General features: G+C 38.5%; 3 protein-coding genes across 10 annotated transcripts; 1 reads left to right on the top strand and 2 right to left on the bottom strand.

Annotated features, from left to right (window-relative positions):
- Positions 1 to 5,426: 5,426 nt before the first annotated feature.
- On the bottom strand, positions 5,427 to 7,458 carry LOC129727975 (glucoside xylosyltransferase 1). Its single transcript, XM_055686304.1, has 4 exons — positions 7,253 to 7,458; positions 6,963 to 7,174; positions 6,570 to 6,879; positions 5,427 to 6,510 (listed from the first exon to the last, which is right to left on the bottom strand). Exons 2-4 carry the CDS (start codon positions 7,109 to 7,111, stop codon positions 5,845 to 5,847), a joined length of 1,125 nt encoding a protein of 374 aa, XP_055542279.1. The 5' UTR covers positions 7,112 to 7,174; positions 7,253 to 7,458; the 3' UTR covers positions 5,427 to 5,844.
- Positions 7,459 to 9,392: 1,934 nt separating this feature from the next.
- LOC129728124 (dedicator of cytokinesis protein 7) lies at positions 9,393 to 16,564 on the top strand. The gene is made up of 6 exons (XM_055686532.1): positions 9,393 to 9,568; positions 9,736 to 12,268; positions 12,341 to 14,374; positions 14,437 to 15,481; positions 15,538 to 15,937; positions 15,992 to 16,564. The coding sequence occupies exons 1-6, from the start codon at positions 9,528 to 9,530 to the stop codon at positions 16,188 to 16,190; spliced, it is 6,252 nt and encodes a 2,083-aa protein (XP_055542507.1). The 5' UTR covers positions 9,393 to 9,527; the 3' UTR covers positions 16,191 to 16,564.
- Positions 16,565 to 17,085: 521 nt separating this feature from the next.
- LOC129728125 (reticulocalbin-2) lies at positions 17,086 to 18,840 on the bottom strand. 8 transcript variants are annotated; one of them, XM_055686533.1, is made up of 4 exons: positions 18,772 to 18,813; positions 18,656 to 18,708; positions 17,640 to 18,503; positions 17,086 to 17,579 (listed from the first exon to the last, which is right to left on the bottom strand). In XM_055686533.1, exons 1-4 carry the CDS (start codon positions 18,808 to 18,810, stop codon positions 17,408 to 17,410), a joined length of 1,128 nt encoding a protein of 375 aa, XP_055542508.1. In that variant the 5' UTR covers positions 18,811 to 18,813; the 3' UTR covers positions 17,086 to 17,407. The 8 variants fall into 8 exon arrangements, with proteins under 8 accessions (XP_055542508.1, XP_055542512.1, XP_055542516.1 ...); XM_055686537.1 differs by having other exon boundaries at positions 17,640 to 18,517; positions 18,772 to 18,788; XM_055686541.1 differs by having other exon boundaries at positions 17,640 to 18,498; positions 18,660 to 18,708; positions 18,772 to 18,782.
- Positions 18,841 to 19,515: the final 675 nt, after the last annotated feature.

Raw genomic sequence — 19,515 nt, 5'->3', positions numbered from 1 at the left:
TCGGCGATTTTAACGCTAAACATCGTTCATGGAATAATTCTCAAAGTAATTCCAATGGCAAAATTTTATTCAGTGATTGTTCTTCAGGATACTATTCTATTTTGTCTCCGAATAGTCCTACATGCTTTTCTTCTGTAAGAAACCCTTCAACAATTGATTTGGTGCTAACAGATCAAAGTCATGTATGTAGTGATTTGATCACACATGCTGACTTTGATTCTTACCATCTTCCAATAACTTTTTTTTTATCACATGAATCAGTTTTAAACCCTATGAGCTCTGTTTTTAATTATAACAAGGCTAATTGGGAAAGATACAAAACTCATATTGAGAGAAATTTCAATAATGAGCTTGATTTGCAAAACGAAGTGAATATTGATTCCGCTTTGGAAGCATTAAAATGTGCAATTGTTGATGCCAGGAATTATTCTGTTCCAAAGGCTCAAGTGAAATTTGATTCATCAATAATTGACGAAAATCTTCAACTTCTAATTCGTTTGAAAAGTGTCCGCAGACGTCAATATCAACGTTCTCGTGACCCTGTTTTTAAAACTATTTATAAAGATTTACAGAAAGAGATTAAACATAGATTTACTCTTCTGAGAAATCAAAATTTTGAGACTAAAGTTGAAAAATTGAAACCATATTCAAAACCATTTTGGTAGCTGTCGAAGATTCTTAAGAAACCTTCAAAGCCTATTCCAGTTTTAAAAGATGGTGAACGTTTTCTTGTATCCAATGAACAAAAGGCTCAAAGACTTGCTCAGCAGTTTGAGAGTGTTCATAACTCAAATTTGAATTTTGTGAGTCCAATTGAAAATGAAGTCACACGTCAATTTGATTTAATTTCTTCCCAGAATTTTTTACCTGCAGAAATAATTGAAACTAACTTGAATGAGATTAAATCAATTATTAAAAATTTCAAAAATATGAAAGCACCTGGTGACGATGGAATCTTTAATATACTAATCAAACATCTCCCTGAGAGCACAATGGAATTTTTAGTGAAAATTTTCAATTGCTGCTTCAAAATTGCATATTTTCCAAAATTATGGAAAAATGCAAAAATTACTCCCATTTTAAAACCGGATAAGAACCCAGCTGAAGTTTCAAGTTATCGACCAATCAGTTTGCTTTCTTCAATAAGTAAACTGTTTGAGAGAATTATTCTTAACAGAATGATGTCACACATCAACGAAAATTCAATTTTTTCAAATGAACAGTTTGGATTTCGCCATGGGCATTCCACAACTCATCAATTGCTCAGAGTTACTAATATGATACGAGCTAACAAATCTGAAGGTTATTCCACTGGAGCTGCTCTTTTAGACATAGAAAAAGCATTCGACAGTGTTTGGCATGAAGGTTTGATTGCGAAATTGCAAACTTTTAATTTTCCAATTTTCCTAATCAAAATTTTAAAAAATTATCTTACTGATCGAACTCTGCAGGCTGTCTATCAGAATTCAAAATCTGATAGATTTCCTGTCAGAGCAGGTGTACCTCAAGGTTCAGTCTTGGGTCCAGTCCTTTACAACATATTCACTTCAGATCTTCCTGATTTGCCTCCAGGATGCACAAAGTCATTGTTCTGCGATGACACAAGCATTTCCGTAAAAGGAAAAAGCCTTCGTGTCATATGCAGTCGATTGCAGAAAAGTTTAGATATTTTTTCTTCCTTCTTGCAAAAGTGGAAAATCTCTCCCAATGCTTCTAAAACTCAAATGATAATTTTTCCTCATAAGCCTAGGGCTTCTTTCCTCAAGCCAAACAATAATCACGTTGTCAAGATGAATGGGGTTATTTTAAGTTGGTCCGACAAGGTTAAGTACTTGGGACTAATTTATGATAAAAAACTTATTTTCAAAGAGCACATTGAGAGTATACAAGCCAAGTGCATCAAATATACGAGATGTTTATATCCTCTTATTAACAGGAATTCTAAACTTTGTTTAAAGAACAAACTTTTGATTTACAAACAAATTTTTAGACCAGCAATGCTTTATGCTGTACCGATCTGGTCAAGTTGCTGTTCAACAAGGAAGAAAACGCTCCAAAGGATTCAGAATAAAATTCTGAAAATGATTTTGAAGCGTCCTCCTTGGTTTGGTACACTCGAATTACATAGACTTACTGGTGTTGAACCATTAGAAGCTATGTCAAATAAAATTATTAACAATTTTCGACAAAAATCGTTGCAATCCTCAATTGCTACGATAAGCTCTCTTTATAGCCAATAAGTTAGCAATTAAGTTAGTTGTAAGTTTTCTTCCCCTTTTCTGACAAGTAGGTTTAAATCCCTACGAATGATAAGTCCTAATTGCGAAAGCAAACAAATCCTAACAATTAAAATTACAAATTTCTAACAGTGTTGAGAAGTCACCATTTGTGATTGGACACACATACTCATTATTTACTAATATTTATCATAAATACTTAAGCTACTAACAAATCCTCCCTTAAAAAAAAAAATAAATGAATAAATAAAATAAATTGTGATCATTTGTTGCACTGATGAAATTCCGAGGTTTTAGGAAACATTTTTTGTTACTACGATGAAATTTTAAAGAAACAAGCAACAACTAAAGTTGCATCGCTGCTTCAAAAATCTTCACACCAACAACGTATTTCGCGAGGTTGGATTTGTTGTTGAAACGTGTAAACGGCATTTGAAAACCTAACCGTCACTGAATAGATCTAGTGGGTGGAGCATATAGGTTGCCAACGTGATGCTTGCGAGATACAAAAAACAAACACACAAAAATACTTCTAAAAGTTGCTGTCGTGTTTTGAAGCCATGTAACAGCAACTTTTGCTCGATCGTTCGCCCTATATTTGTTTTTGAGATGAGGTTATTTACTGCGTTGTAACTTTTGGGTACTTGGACTAAAAGTCGTCCAAAAACTGTGTGTCTCTACAACGAAATGTGATAAATTTAGGGATACCATCCGTCCGGATTTAGCAGGACATGTCCTGATTTTGAGATCATATTTGGGTGTCCTGATTTATTTTTCATATTCTAGCATTTGTCCTGATTTTTATAAGACATGCAAATATCTTCAATCACCATGCTTATATTGCAAGGCACAAGTCGGTAAGTTTTTAACAGAAACGTGAATGTTGCCTGATATTAGAAATAGTTGGAGATTGCCCAGTATTTATCTTTTTTCATTTCTGGTTGCCAGTTCGAATTCGTCGTTGGTAATTATAAAAACAAAAAGACATCTTAAAGTAACATTTTATGAGATAAAATTGTAAAATTTAAAGTGATGACCGTTTTGCGGGCTAAGGGAAATAAAGGCGCCTACTACAGTCAACAAGGTGAGCAGCGAGTTACTCGCCTGACCAATTTAGATATAACAGATGATGAGTCAGCTGGATCTCGGACGAGTAGCTCGTCTGCGAAACTGCTCCACTCAGCTGTCACCAGCCAAGTTTCACTCGCGTTTCCTAATACAACATTTTGCTCGTCAGTGACTCTAGGCGAGGCAAATTGCTCGCCTCGTTACCTGTAATCGGTCCCAAAATCAGGAAAAATCTGCATTATTTTTGAAATATCTGGGGGATTAGATGACCTGTCTATCTTGATACATGTTCAATAATGTGGATAATTCAAATAAATCTCGATACCTGACCACACAACGCTCACTGCGTAAATTATTTCTTTGGTTAAGCCTGAGTAAAGTGAATATTGTTAATCATTTGACAAGTTTTATATTTAATTTTAAACAGTTTACGTGTGCTGAATTTTTTGGGGACATACAAATTCCTAAAACTTCAAAGTTGCTTGATAAAATTGGATCGTTCAGGATACATGTTGAATAAATTAACAACAGAATAGCATTTTGAAGTGCAAATCACATACCACCAGTTTAAACCAGAATAAAAATAATTTGGATCAAATTTGTGCCGAAAAAATATATGTCCTGATTTGTACCTCTGACCAGATGGTATCCCTAGATAAATTGCTTTGAATTTCATTATCACGCTGAGTACTGCTGAATTGAAGAAGCAAAATTAAAACTGGTAAAGACAATTAGAATGATAAGGGAAGCAATATTTAAAACTGAGCCATGAACTTGCAAGTGTTTCTACAGCAAATGACGTAAATAGTACAAACGAGAAAAGTGAATAGAAATTGATAACTGGAGTTGAATCCTCAAGTTTCTGGAAATAATCAAAGATAAATCGCTATACAGACGATCTCTTTCCATTCTGACCATTTGCCGTTTTACAATCTTACCACAACGCCACGAAGTTTCTATTGCGCCCTAGTTGCTGTTACGATGCATATTCGTAGCTGAAATTTTACCATGCAGCATTTACCATGTTGTTATTAAATTCTATGCATTAGTTCATACACATTGCGGTTTCATTCTTGAAACTTGTGTTGAAACAATGAAAATGTTGCAATTGGCTCCACCTCCTGCGCTTTTTTTGTCATTGTATAAGAAACTGAGATGTAACTGCAATTTAATTTCGCATAAGAATTTGTTGCTGTGATGCACAAAGTTCATAATCGAAACAAATTTTGCTGCTTGGGCGACTTCTTTGAGAACGAAGCAAGACAGCTGAATGATGCGACGAAGGTACGTCTAATCCTCCGGAAGCTACACACATATTTGCACAGCCGCTATCTCAACAAAATCCTGCCAAAGCTTCCCAAGAACCTTTGAATTCGTTTCAAGGAAAATTTGAAAACACAGTCAAGATTGTCAATAATCGTCGGGTATTAAACGTCAACGTTCCGGAAGCGTTATTTATTACCAGCGAAATTATTATCAGCTACGGCGGCGACACCAATCGAGCTAGTGAAGATTTTCAGTTTCAGAAGCTAACACCGGACCATTTAAGGTGCCTAATTTTCGACAGCGGATTGAAAGCCACAAAATATGCGGATGTCCGGGCAAAACTACTTTTCATGCTAGAGAACGAGAAGCCTGAATCACCGATCACTCTCCATTCGTTAATTGATGAGCATGAACGCCTTGTCAACCTGAAGGGAAATACCACGATTGATTGACGATGAATGAACCTCGTGAAGAACGACGCAAGTGTGTCACCATGGAAATCAACTGTTTCTGTGCCAGGAAAAGCTTGAAGAAAATTTGTTCGGAATTAAAATGTCTGGAAGAAGCTTTGGTAACATTCCTCGCTGTATACCGTTCCATTCCAACAACCGACCTCGATGGTCAGTCACGACAGGCAGAGAAGCTGATGAGAAAACCAATACGAACTATATCGGCGCCTCTGAAACCACCAATCAACATTTACCAGCAAGCAAACAAGGATAACCTACAACCGAGATGCTTGAGACCAGGAAAGTCAATACAGACAGACCGCTATTTTTTCTACTCTATTTCACCTATATGAACCAGGATCCTAAAGATCCATTTGTAGTTGAATAAAAGAGCGTGATTTTTTTTAAAAATGAAAAAAACTGAGTTCTATTTACACAAGAAATATTACAATATGAAGTTATACATTAGTATCTACCTAATGACTAAAATTTTCGATGAAACCTAACATTTGATTGACAGTATCGCTAGCACTCTAGACACTAGATTGGAATACTTTTAAACACAGCAGCGATTGTTCGAAAACAATATAAACCACTGAAACTATCGCTAATAAAAAAAAATAAACTAACGCGAGTTTTTAAATCTTGTCATTGCTGTGCATTGTAAATGAATGCAGAAATCATTGTTTCCGATTTGTCCGTTTACTTTCGTCGCTAAGATCACCAGCTCTCCAATTAATCAACTCATTCATTAATCGAACATTTCTTTATCTGACTGCGTTCTACCCTCACCAACCTCAGGCTGATCACCGCCACTGGTCGTGCTATGTATCCTCAAGGTACTGATTCTGCTTAAAATACTTCTTCGGATCCTGCAAAAACTTGTCCAGCAGTTTATCACAATTTGAATTGCTTGGCAATACTAACGAATCTTCGATCGTACGAATAAAGTTAGAATGAACATCTGTTCGGAAAGCGTACTCCTCGATTGTAGTGTAAATTAAATTAAAAATTGGTTGCACCATTGAATGAAAATAGCCCCGGTTTCCGTGGATAATTTTGACTCCACCGGGAGCTTCGCAGACATTCATGTACATACAATGGTCCGCCCGATAGTTCCAATCGCACGGAAACACGAATAACCGATCCGGATGATGATGGAAAAGGATATTTATAATGTCCTGATCACCCCACACTAACTTCAGCCGATATTCCTTGTATATAGGCATGATGTGCTGTTCCCACTGGAATTTCCGCATTCGGGTGAGATTCATAAGCATAACGCCAGAGTTAACGCCCAAATCTCCATAGTATGGATGCCGCGCAAAACGGTTATACCAACCAGCATTTTTATCTTCATGCTCTGGGGCCATACCGGCAAGTTGCGTTGCATTAAAGCTACGAAACTTGGACCACAGTTCATGAACCGGAGAAAGAAAAACGGTATCCGAATCGACGTATAATACAGAGTCGATATGAGACAGCAAAGACTACAACACAATAAATCAACTGTAATCATTAAGTAGTTTGAGATACCAAAAGTTATTACCGGTAAGAAAAGCCTCTGTGCTGCACATGGTTTGAACAGCTTTTTCCATTCATCTTTATTGGCTGCAGGAAATGTTAGAGAATGTATCTCGTACGTGAAAACATGATCGTTGATATCCTGCCAGTCATTTAACTTTTCCACAAAATTTTGCTTCAGCTGTTCTTCGGCAACTACGATAAATTTTATCGGGAACTGATTTCTGTTAAACATGAGTGCTGACTTAATCATATTCAGTGCTTCATTATGTCGCTCCCCGCAGGCCACTACTACTATTACTATTTCCGTTCCATTGACAACAGGGTGTGGAACACTGGAAGAGACGTTTTTATTAGTTTCTAGTTGATGAGTATGCATATTTATATTCTACTATTATTGTTTTTCCCAAATACAGACCTTCTCAACCTAAAGCTGTTTCCAGAGAAGCTTGAATTCACTTCAGATTCCAGACCACTGAAGAACTCATTGTTGACTCGTAAAATATAATACCATATTAGAACGAAGGAAGTCAGCACGAGCACGGCCAAGCATCTGTAAACTTTCATGTTTCCGCCCTGGTAAAGACAAAAACGTTCTCTTCAGCTAGTGTGTAGTAAAAATTTACCATCCTGTAACAAAAATAAATGAATTAGCGTATCCATCAGTTTGGTACTGTAATTATGTATAATGCCGTTTGTTCCACTAACCATAATGCACTAGTTTCATTTATGGCACAATTGCACACCCGAAGGCTCCAACTTTTCGATTTAACCGAGTAATTTGAACAGATCTCAATGAGATAACTTTAAAATGTTTTAAAGAGGGTAAAAAATAGTTCTAAAACTACTTTTGCCAACAAAGTATGTTTTTATGAACGATTCTCCACCCGCATCAATCATATCGATGCTCTGACTTTCACTGTTTAACGAAATTAGGGGTGCTCATATTCCTTGAGCGACTAATCAAGCCTGAACCAACGTAAGTGCGTAACTGCGAAACTAGTATAAGTAACTAGAAATTTAAACTCTCCATTCAGCTAATATGTATAGCGGAATTGAGGTGATTACTGATCTAAAAACAAGAGAATATTGTAATAAATATGAATTTCATTGCTCCTTAGACATTCTGCTTTTTATTCTTAAACGTCAAAAATATTCGTCCACCTAAAACTATTGCATGAATGTCACTTCTACTAACTGCAAAAAAAATCAATTTTCACTGTCCTTTGAACCTTCGCTCATGGACCAGCAAAATGCAGAAAAATAAATTGTCTCGGCTATTTACTACTTGTTTAAAGAGAGCATATTTTGGAAAGGTAAAATGCGCAATACTGAAACTGAACAAATAAGATTCATTGATGGTGAAATACGAGTGACCGAGGAAAAAATAAAGGTAAGGCGAGACTATTAATTGTGAGTGGGAAAAAAATAATTGGAAACGGAAACAAATCGTTTAATGTAACTAATTTTTGGTTTATTTTTATTGTGTTTGAATAGATTTCATTTCTAGCTCAAGCTGTGCTACAAAAACATATTGCTGGGATAGTTCAATTTAAACGTTCCTATCCGAGCATGTTGCTCTGTTAACATTGATCAAATTAAACCTACTCCGTTTTCTGAAACCACAACTGTTTTTCATCAAACAAAACATGCTGTCGTGTAGTTTTTGCAACCCGGTGGCATCACTGACGTTAACGTACAACATAAGTGAAGCCAGCATTAGCTGGATCACTGGATCAATTTCACATGCAATTTGACAACTGATTCATCGAAACACGAAAAAAAGCAGTGTTCATACGTGCATACAGTGTCGGTGATCAGCGGCAGTGTGTTAATGTGTTGTTTTCGGGTGATGTATTTATTGCACATAATGTCGAGTGCTTTCCTTGATGAAACAAAAAATGAACGCGTTCCATTATTACAGAATGTACACAACGTTTATTCTTGCCGATTTTGAACGGCGGTGTTTCTTGCAGGCAGCTGACATCGCGCGATGATTTAAGGATTAACATCTCAACGTATGTGTTAATGAGATAGTAAATCAACGCTACTTTTGAACATTTACAAAGCTAAGCTAAGCTTTTTTTTTTTTGAATGATTAAATTGATTCGAGCGCATAACCCTGTACAACATATATTATGCTTCGTTCGTCATGCTAACACTGCTGTGTGAATAAACCTTAAAAAACATAGATGAGACTAGCGCCACTGTCTTTTACGGCAGCTTCAGGAAACAAGGCCGACACCACGGGGTTGAGTTTTTGACATGAATCATTCAACATTACGTAGAAATATGTGAGGATGTAAATTAAAGCAACCAAACGTCAAATTTATTTTGTGGCAGTACAACACGTTTTCTGCAGATTGAAAACGAACGAACAATTTAAGCCTTTTTGTATGGTATTTGACAGCATTCGTATTTATTGTTAGTGTTTTCAAACTAAACTGTGTACTTTTCGCGGGCAACAAAAGAGATAAAAAGTGTAGTTTTAGTCTAGCTCGGAAGAATTTGTCTGTTCGTTCACCTGCAGAAAACGATGTACCGCAAAAACTAATCCGTAATTTTCGCTTTTACCACATTCACATTACTTAAGCCTGTATTTACCAAATTTTTATCTGTCAAAAAGTGACAAATGTTTGACGCTTGGTCAAAGAGTGTAATCTAGCCTTTATTTATAACATTTGCGTGGCAAATTGAATAGATCTTACCAAATTTAAAGTAAAATTGAAAAGCGTATAAACGACAGTTTTCGGCTAGAAACTTAACGAAACTCCGCGAAGTTTCGAAATCTGTCGATATGTATCAAAATATTTTTGCTCGTTTATGACATTTCTCCTTGTTTCGCCTTTCGCGTGAGAAAATTTCAATGGCGTCCGCGTAAGAAAAAGTTTTCAGTTTTTGTGTGTCAACAAATTGTATAAAATATTAGGGTAAAACCTGTAAAAGCGTCGCAAAATTGGTTCAGAGGTCAAGAACCACCACGATGGCATCCGCTCAGCGTGCTTTTGCGTCGAAACTTACCAAGTAAGTAGCTGATTTTGTTACGAGAAAAGTACAAAATCAAATAGTATTCTCTAGGTCTCCGCCCCAATTTTTCTTTTTATATCTATGTGCGTTTTTTGCATATCTGTCATAGTTGAATGATTTTGTTGAAGGGTGTAATTAATTTGATTTTCTTCTGATCATTATAGGCATAACTCATCCGACATTCGAAAAAATGTTGCAAATTATCAATTGCTGTCCAAAAGTGATAGCAGTTCTGTGTATTCATCGTCAATTTCTTTATGCGAACTGGTGGAACCGATTGACTACGAGGATTTCCTGACACAGCATTCTAGCTTATTGTTGCGGGATCCGTTGCGATCCATTTTGGATTTTCCGGTCAATGACGTACAGGTTCGGATATTTCCGAGGAAAATAAGAACCGTTGAACATGTAGTTCCAAAAGAGGATATGGCAGAGCTGCCACTGCATGTCCAGCAATGTGTGGATTGCTATACGCGTCCCTGGAAAATGGTCGAGTTCTCCCAACGACACTACTCAAGCTCTTGCAATTGTTCTAATAGGGAGCGTGTTGTTGATAAAGGAGCTCTGAGTCCAAGTGCTTTCCAGCAGGAATTTGAAATTGATCGAGACTACTTTGGATGTGCTTCGTTAGAAGAATCTGTTACATCGACGACATTGTATGCAAGCGAGAGCTGCACTCCAAGCAGTAGGCAGTCGATAGCGAGTCTATCCTCGGTTTCTACCTGTACCGATACACTGACTCCGAGAGGGTCGTGGGCTTCGTTTGATCTGCGTAGCTCAGTAAATGATCCATTGATTCCAGGTCTGTTAGAGCGATCGGCACCGGAAGTGATTGATCAAAGCAACGAGTGTCGAAGATTGGAAGAACGACAGCAAGCCTTGTTCAGTTTGTACCCTGAAGCTGATCCTGATGATGTAGTAGAGAAGCGTCTCCCAGCAGAAATGCCAACGGAACATCTTGGCAACAGAATCCATGTCAAATGCTTGCAGTTAAAATTGGAACTCGAAGTCGAGCCAATTTTCGCGTCAATGGCGATTTATGACGCAAAGGAGAGGAAAAAAATATCGGAAAATTTCTACTTTGATATGAATTCGGAATCCTTGAGAAGAATGCTGGTGTCGCATGTTCCTTACGCAGATATCAGTACTCAGGCAAGAGAAGCGATATTCGATATAACCAATCCTAGCAATGAACTTTATTTGGTAATTCGGTTGGAAAAAGTGCTCCAGGGAGATATTAAAGATTCCGTGGAACCTTATTTGAAAGACGACAAAGACAAATATCGAGATAAAGCGAAATCCAATGCATCCGACTTTTGTGAACGGCTTGGTAAATATCGTATGCCATTCGCGTGGACTGGAATTTATTTGACCAATATTTTCAACGGCGATAATTTAGAAGGGGATAGAGATCGAGAAAGCATGACTTCTGCGTCTAGTTCCAATAGCTTGGATCGCAAATCATCCTCGAGTAGTTTTGACCAGTTTCGTAAACGTGCCACCGATATGGGGACGTTAACGCGAAGAGGTTCTCTCGAAAGGAAGATGGAAAAACGTCGATCCTGGTCACCGGATGATTTTGCCAACAGCATTGAGACGTTCCGACCAATTTCTATAACTGTTTCAAGTTTTTTTAAACAAGAGCCAGACAAAATGAAAGATGAAGAGCTTTATAAGTTCCTACCAGAGCTGAAACGTCCTGGTGCGCTAATGAAAAAGCACAAATGTATTCCTGGTTCGATTAAAATTGAAATTTCTCCAATCCCAGAGGACCTCAAATGCGCTCTTTCACCAGAGTTGGCTAAAATAGATCCATATCCCAACGATCACACGCGACCCACCAAAGAGATTTTAGAATTCCCGTCTACTACCATTCTAAATCCTCATTACAGCTACCGCAATCTCCTGTTTGTCTCGCCAAAGGAATTAAACTTCTCCACTCGTGCAGGATCTGCTCGAAACATCGCTGTTCGAGTTCAGCTCATGTCGGGGGAACGCCAAAATGATGCCCTTCCAGCTATTTTTGGACGCAGTTCTTGTCCGGAGTATACTGCAGAGGCATTCACTGCTGTCAACTACCACAACAAACAACCAACCTTCTACGACGAAATCAAAATTGCACTTCCTGCAAACCTCAAGCAAAACCATCACATTCTTTTTACTCTTTTCCACGTATCATGTCAGAAAAAGCCGCAGGAGGTACAAGCGTCAATTGAAACTCCGGTAGGTTACACATGGTTGCCGATTCTAAAAGATGGTCATCTGAATGTGGGAGAATTTAATTTACCTGTTATGGTAGAGGAACCACCGGATAATTACTCGTTCATTCCACCGGATGTTCAGTTACCAGGAACCAAATGGCTGGACAATCACCGACCTGTGTTCTCGGTAACGATTGACGCTGTCACATCGGTGCACGCTCTGGACGACTTCCTGGATAAGTTTATCTACCTATGTGAATGTTTAGACCTGAGAAAGGTTCCACCCCGCATAGGCGAAGGCAACATGGAGCGAGAGTTTAAGCGCACACTACAAGAACTGCAGAGTGCTGATCAGGAAAAGCTGGTGAAGAACTTGCAGGTGATCCTGGATAAGCTTATCGAACTCTTGGTTACTACCTATCGTATCGGAGGCGAGGCACTCTCCTTGGGACAGACGGTGTTTGAAACTATCTGCCAAATTTCGGATAAGATTTTCGTGAGTATTTTTTTTAATTTCAAATTAAGATACATCACATACAAAATATGTTAACATGTACCATTTTTCTAGTTTCTACAGCCCGACGATCGTTACGGACGGCAGAATATATTGAGCACTTACATTCAATTTCAATGTAAAATTCCGCACCCGTTGGACCCGAAGTGCAAGTTGTCGTCATACAATCGTCATGGGCAGGGTGGAAACGCAGAAGAAATGACACGATCGACAAGCAATCCAGATCTTCAGCAGAATTGTCCGATTCGAGGTTCGGAGATGACCAGCTCAATGAGCGGCAAGTTGATAGATCGTGCAGCCAGTATGCGTACCGAAATGTCCCCTAGTGCCAGCGGACCGAAGGATGGTTTGATAAGATTGTTACACGAAGAAATCGCACTGAACTGGGTCGTTGCCAGCAGCTCGGCCGCGGAGCTATCAATGACTAACTCATGGATGCTGTTCGAATTGATAATCAAGAGCATGATCGAGCATTTGGAACTGACCAATTCGTTGAACTCACCGCGGAAAAATCGCTTTCCACATCAATACACCGATGATATTTCCACCTTGGTTCATTTGGTCACTACGAAAGTAGTAGGATATAACAGTAGTGACCCGAAACTAGCGCAATCGATTAATTCCAGTTTGGCGTTCTTTGTGTTCGACTTGTTGAGCATTATGGACCGTGGTTTTGTATATGGATTGATAAAAACTTACTACAAAGTGATAATGACCAAAAGTTCAACTCCTGATATGATGCTCTATAAGCTAGACTTTCTGCGCATAGTGTGCAGTCACGAACATTTTGTAGCGTTGAATTTACCTTTTGGAACACCATACACTGCTCTCTCGGCTCCGTGTAGCCCTACTCCCAGTGTTACTTCAAATAACAGTCAAAATTCATACGTTAGTGCAATGGCAGGAATCGATAAAGCTCTCTATGCTGAACTTAGCGCCGAATTCCGACAGCAACATTTTCTGGTCGGACTAGTTCTTCAAGAATTAGCCTCCGTACTTGATATCTCAAATACACAACTGCACGGTAAAGCAATCCGCTGTCTAAGAAATTTATTAACTTCTCATGATTTGGACCCGCGCTATAATGAAGTTGAAGCTCGCGCTCGTGTGGCTGCTCTGTACATTCCTTTACTGGGTATAGTAATGGATACCATTCCACAACTGCACACACCGGCTGCCGAGTCTCATGATCGATTGAATACAATCGGTTTGTTGGATGACTACCAAGGCCCAACCACAACTATTACGACTACCACAATTAATCCGGAGGTCGCCTATGCCATTTCCGGTATTCGAAACTATTGTTATGTACAAGATACACCCAAAAATAAAACTCCATTGAGCAGCGAAAACACGCGTCATCTACTTTCGTGCTTCCTCTGGGTGGTGAAAAATCTTGAGCAGAGTACTCTTTACAAATACACACTCGGATTGAGTCCGCACCGAGTTCATCAGATGCTACAGGTGCTGAATATTTGCATTCCCAACTTCGAGTACCGCGGCCGCAAGAAACCAACATCAAAGCGGAATACGTCTAGTTTCCGAAAGACTCCGGATATGAAGGAAAAACTAGAAGAGTGCATCCGCGGAACAGGGTCTGCTCGAAACGATCTCATAAACCGTCGAAAAGATCGATATTCAACGGAAAAATTTCGATGGAAGAAGGACCAAATTCGAACGCAATTTTATGATAGCAATATCAAGAACGAAGCAGAACTAGAGATTACGTATTACATAGAGGGCTCACTAGCAACCGAAGTCTGTCTCACCATTTTGGACACGCTGGAAATGATCGTGCAGGTAGCGTCAACCTCTGAACTGCATCATAATTTGTTGGGAACAGTTCTAAAAGTGTTGCTTCACGCGTTATCTCGAAATCAGAGTACACTGGCGTTGCAGAATCTGTTCGCGTCACAACGATCACTTATTTTCAAATATCACAATTTGTTGTTCGACGAAGAAACGGACAGCTGTGCAGATTTGTGCCTGCTGTTGCTGAAACATTGTGGTTCTCAGCTGCCGACGGTACGATCGCAGGCAGCGGCTTCCTTATATTTACTGATGAGGCAAAATTTTGAGATTGGAAATGTGAGTTTGATTTTCATTTCTTTCGTTTCGGGCTTGATTTTTGTTTATATTTTTCTTTGTAGAATTTCGCCAGAGTCAAAATGCAAGTCACTATGTCACTCAGCTCGCTAGTAGGAACCAGTTCCTCATTCAGCGAACAATCACTTCGACGTGCGTTGAAAACAATTCTTGTATACGCTGAATCGGATACCGATTTGCAAGACACCTCCTTCCCGGAGCAGGTGCAGGATTTATTGTTCAATTTACACATGATTTTATCGGATACAGTAAAAATGAAAGAGTATCAAGAAGACCCAGAAATGCTGCTGGATTTGATGAATCGCATTGCAAAGGGTTATCAGAATTCACCAGATCTTCGTTTGACCTGGTTAGAGAATATGGCCAAAAAGCACATGGAAAGAGCAAATCACACCGAAGCAGCGATGTGTTATGTACACAGTGCGTCGTTGGTTGCTGAATATCTCAGCATGTTGGAGTCGCAAACTCATCTTCCGGTTGGAGCAGTGTCGTTCAAACATATCTCCCCGAATGCGCTCATGGAATCTGCTGTCTCCGATGATGTGCTTAGTCCTGGTGAAGATGGAATTTGCCTAGGAAATCGGTTCACTGAAGGAGGGTTAAAAGCTCTTCTCGAGGAGGCCTCAAACTCCTTCCAGATTGCGGGCATGTACGAAGCTATGAATGACGTTTACAAGGTGTTGATTCCAATATGTGAAGCTAATAGGGATTTTCGTAAACTAGCACAGGTTCATGGGAAACTTCAGGAAGCGTTCAACCGAATTGCACAATTGCATGGTAAACGTGTTTTCGGAACATACTTCAGAGTTGGCTTCTATGGTGCGAAGTTTGGAGACCTTGATCAGCAGGAGTTCATCTATAAAGAACCGACGCTAACGAAGTTACCGGAAATATTCAGCCGATTGCAGAACTTCTATGCTGATCGCTTTGGACCGGATGTGGTGCAGATTATTAAAGATTCAAATACGGTCGACATCAAAACGCTCGATCCGGAGAAAGCATACATTCAAATAACCTATGTCGAACCGTACTTTGAAACATATGAATTAAGATATCGCGAGACATATTTCGAGAGGAATTTTAATATCAGTAAGTTACATTTCGTTTGCTCATCCAGCATTATATTAATACTCAAATATTTTTAGAACGCTTCATTTTTGCAACACCCTTCACCAAGTCCGGCAAAGCGCACGGTGAATTACATGAGCAGTGCAAAAGAAAAACAATTCTGACTACGGCAAATCACTTCCCATACGTAAAGACTCGAATTCAAGTGGTCAGTCGCGAGCAAATAGTTCTCGAGCCAATCGAAGTGGCTATTGAGGATATCCAGAAAAAGACAGCCGAACTGGCTGCTGCTACTAATCAGGAACCAGCGGATCCAAAAATTTTACAAATGGTACTGCAAGGATGCATTGGAACTACGGTCAACCAGGGACCGATGGAAATGGCACTAGTGTTCCTGTCGGGCATTGCGGACAGTACGACTATTCCTACGAAACATCAAAACAAGCTTCGGCTTTGTTTCAAGGACTTCTCTAAAAAGTAGGGTACTGTTACAAAGTAGATAGAATATTTGTCACAGAATTTTTCTTACAGGTGCTCCGATGCTTTGAAGAAAAATCGTAATCTCATCTTGTCCGATCAAAAGGATTACCAAAAAGAGTTAGAGCGCAATTATGCTCGTTTTACCGAGAGGTTGGCACCGCTGATCACCATCAGCCCTACACAAGCGCAGGGGGTAGTAGCTGCAAATAATGGATTGCACAACAGTAAGTTAACACCATTGAGGTGGTAAGTTACATATTCCTCCAAAAAGCTATGCTGTGAAGCATAAACCTAAAATACACGTGATAAATGTGTGAAAATCATGGCGAACTTTGTAGGTAAGCCTACTCTTACGATTTATTCAATTTTTTTGCACCAGTTAGGTTACAATTAAATCGTACTGCAATGTCTCAAACCAAAAACAAACGTAGGAATATTGTTTTATTTTCAAAATATTTTATAACTGTTCGTTCTCAAGGATGCAGTTTTCTTTTTGTTTCAAATTCGAAATTTTTAGACATTTTTATCACGAAAATCATTGAAAAAATACTTAATCAATAATCGTGCATTACATTTCATATATCGCTCGTACTCAAATAATATCCAACAGCCGTATTTATTAATTGTTCTGGATTTTGAGTATTAGATTGATGACAGTCCTTAGACGCACGTATTCAAAGTACAACAGTAGTTTTATCCCATTTAAAAATTGGATTACGCTGTAAAAAATCATCAAACTACATGAGACATTTTTCAAAACTTTTAAAATTACAACGAAAAAAATAGTAAAAATGTCTATTCAAGCTTTTAATGCGTTTTGCGCATTAGGTTTCACGAACGATATTTCAATTTTCATTTTTAAAATTCAAACAACGTAACTAGGACACACAATCGAGAATGCCGGCGGCCAACTGCCGTTGCAACCCACTGATCTATTGATTTTCTAGAAGCAGTGACTCAGGATCTGCCGAAAGCGGTAGTTTTTTTTATTACAATGAACATGAGGTAGAGAAATGATATACCATTAAATCAGACAGTAAGAACGTCCCGAAGGAAGCTGCCTAAACTTTCGTGGGAAACCTCTTAAATCATCAGGAAAACGCTGTCACCAAAAAGTTTCACATTTAAATTGTACAACCCGTCAATATCCGTTTATCAAAAATTTATTTTAAATTTTCCAATACGTGTTATTTATGCTACATGCGGGGCATAATTGTTTACTTTTGTTTCATTCGTCTTACACAAGTTTGAGTTAATTTACATTCAATGATTATGGCTATAAATGCGATATTAAGGAAATATGAGAGAGAGGTCATGTAAACTATAAAATAACTTATTTGATGTCTAAAACTGGTGAATGAAATAATTTGTGCTGGTTTTCTACAGGTCTGTGTTCCCACTTAAATGGCAACGTTAGTTTAACTTAAAATATGTGACTATAAGCAGAATTCAAGAAGATATTTTGGTTTATAATTCATCGTCGAAATGATGAATATTTTGCAAATGATCGCCATAATCAGTAGCCTCGCTGCCAACGAAGATATCATATTTATCAATGATTTCTTGATATGAAAGCCGATCATCATGGTCCTCGTCACTCGATACGAATAAATGTGCTACTTCGTCCTCTGCAACTTCCCTGCAAAAACAATAAGTTAAAAACGCCTCCACAAAAATATAATTCTCATAAACAACTTACTCATTACTTGGTAAAATCCAAGACAAAATTTCGTTCCCATTAAGATAACCGTCACCATCTTTATCGTAATCATTATCAAACCGATCCTTCTCTGTAATCAACCACTCCTTATCATGTCCACGCGATTGCTCAGCGATAAACTCTTGAAAGTCAATTTTTCCATCATTGTTGACGTCTTTGTTGCGCAGAGTTTGCTTCAGGACAACGGCGAACATTTGTGGAAATTCTTCGGGTGACATAAATTGTACAAATTCAGTCGGGTCCAACTTGTCGTCCTTGTTGCTGTCTGCCGCTTCGAACATTTCCTTGTCGTCAGCAATTAGCTTCTTTTCCTCCTCTTTATTAGCATCCATTATGGGGTCTTTAATGGATTCTTCGTCATCAGCATCCATGCCATAGGTTTCGGTATAATACTCCTGCCATGTAACAACATCGTCTGAGTTCAAATCCACATCCTCAAACCGATCGGCAGCTTCTTCATCTAATAAACTTTTGAATGACCGCAGAATCCAGGCTTTTAGCTCATGTCGATCGACGAACCCGTCCGCATTTAGATCCATCTTAACTACGAGCTTCGCCAATCGACTTTTCGATTCCTCCGGCGAAAGTCTATCAAATTCCTCTGCTTCTTTGACACTGCCCAAAATAGCTTCATGATCGAATTCGGAACGATGTTCTTCTCCATCCATGTGGTAGGCATCCCGTGGAATATAACTTCCATCTTCCAGACGTTCCTTCGCACCTGCACTAGCGGTATGATGATTGTGTTTGTGCGTTGTCGCTGCTACCGTGAGATTTAGTAGGGCTCCGATCAGGAGCACCCAGTATGATTTCATTATCACCATGAGCAAAAACGTATCTAAACTGCAAAAATGTTCCTGTTATTTAAATCACAATTCTATTATTAACAGACGAATCGGGGAATGCGTTGATTCGAATTCTAATTATAGCATTGATTGTTCAGAGGGCAAACTTAGAATATACTCTAAAATTTTAAGGATAAAATATTGCAATACCTGCCTACTGGAAACTTTAGCGCAATAATAGGTAAACGGAATACACCAATAAACTACAATAACGAATTCAATGATTTTTAGGATTAAAAAAGGAACAGAAGCTTTTCGATACGTACGTGATGTAAACAATCGCAGGCCGGATTATATTTTGACATTTCTCTTGCATTGCTGCAGGAGTGCGTTTAGTAATCTCTACACTCTGATAGAAAACCTAATCAAAATCTAACTCTCAGAGCACGGTGTGTAATTGACACCAAAAAAAACCTTAAAAATTGTTGTTATTATACATCTTGTACATAGATATATGTGGTTATATCACAGAGAACAGACTAACAAGCAAACGATTAAAAGTGTGTATGCTACTAAAAATGCATAAATATATTCTTGAACAACATTTTGAGTAGGTTTGGTAAACATTTCTAATGGCTTTAACATTAAAAAAAAGGTCGAGTTCCGAATCAAAATGCAGCACCATGGGCTTACACACTTAAAATAAAACACTGAATTCGGGAAAATTTTACCGGAATCTCAACAGCTGAACGTTCGGTGAAATCTTCGGTATTTCCGAAAATTTCCGACCAGTTTGTAGAACCACCAACTGAGCAGCCAGTAAAATTTACCGAAATAAAAATGTTAACGACTCGTACATCCTGTTTCGGTAATTCACCATAAACACTTTCCATATTATAAATATCCTGTGTTTATACACAATAACAATTAAAACAAATCAGCAGCACCAGTAGAAAATATTCGCGTCTTGCACGGTTGCACGTATTGGAAAAATGGCCACCCATTCACAATTCGCAAAGATGACTAGTACAAGATACCTGACTCTTGCAGTATACAGCGGACAAGATTGT

The sequence above is a fragment of the Wyeomyia smithii genome, chromosome 3 (genome assembly GCF_029784165.1).
Source record: "Wyeomyia smithii strain HCP4-BCI-WySm-NY-G18 chromosome 3, ASM2978416v1, whole genome shotgun sequence".
In the NCBI taxonomy this organism is placed as follows: Eukaryota; Metazoa; Arthropoda; class Insecta; order Diptera; family Culicidae; genus Wyeomyia; species Wyeomyia smithii.
This window is presented reverse-complemented; position numbering and strand designations above follow the sequence as displayed.

Bases quoted from the DNA above. Each gene is read 5' to 3' on its own strand.
- LOC129727975 (XM_055686304.1), bottom strand. From the start codon at position 7,111: ATGAAAGTTTACAGATGCTTGGCCGTGCTCGTGCTGACTTCCTTCGTT. The intron at 6,880-6,962 runs GTCTGTATTTGG...CGTCTCTTCCAG, and splicing joins AACAGCTTTAGGTTGAGAAG to TGTTCCACACCCTGTTGTCA. The intron at 6,511-6,569 runs GTAATAACTTTT...ATTGTGTTGTAG, and splicing joins CACAGAGGCTTTTCTTACCG to TCTTTGCTGTCTCATATCGA.
- LOC129728124 (XM_055686532.1), top strand. From the start codon at position 9,528: ATGGCATCCGCTCAGCGTGCTTTTGCGTCGAAACTTACCAA. The intron at 15,482-15,537 runs GTAAGTTACATT...AAATATTTTTAG, and splicing joins CGAGAGGAATTTTAATATCA to AACGCTTCATTTTTGCAACA. The intron at 15,938-15,991 runs GTAGGGTACTGT...TTTTTCTTACAG, and splicing joins TTCAAGGACTTCTCTAAAAA to GTGCTCCGATGCTTTGAAGA.
- LOC129728125 (XM_055686533.1), bottom strand. From the start codon at position 18,810: ATGTCAAAATATAATCCGGCCTGCGATTGTTTACATCAC. The intron at 18,504-18,655 runs GTATTGCAATAT...ACATTTTTGCAG, and splicing joins CTAAAGTTTCCAGTAGGCAG to TTTAGATACGTTTTTGCTCA. The intron at 17,580-17,639 runs GTAAGTTGTTTA...TTGTTTTTGCAG, and splicing joins TGGATTTTACCAAGTAATGA to GGAAGTTGCAGAGGACGAAG.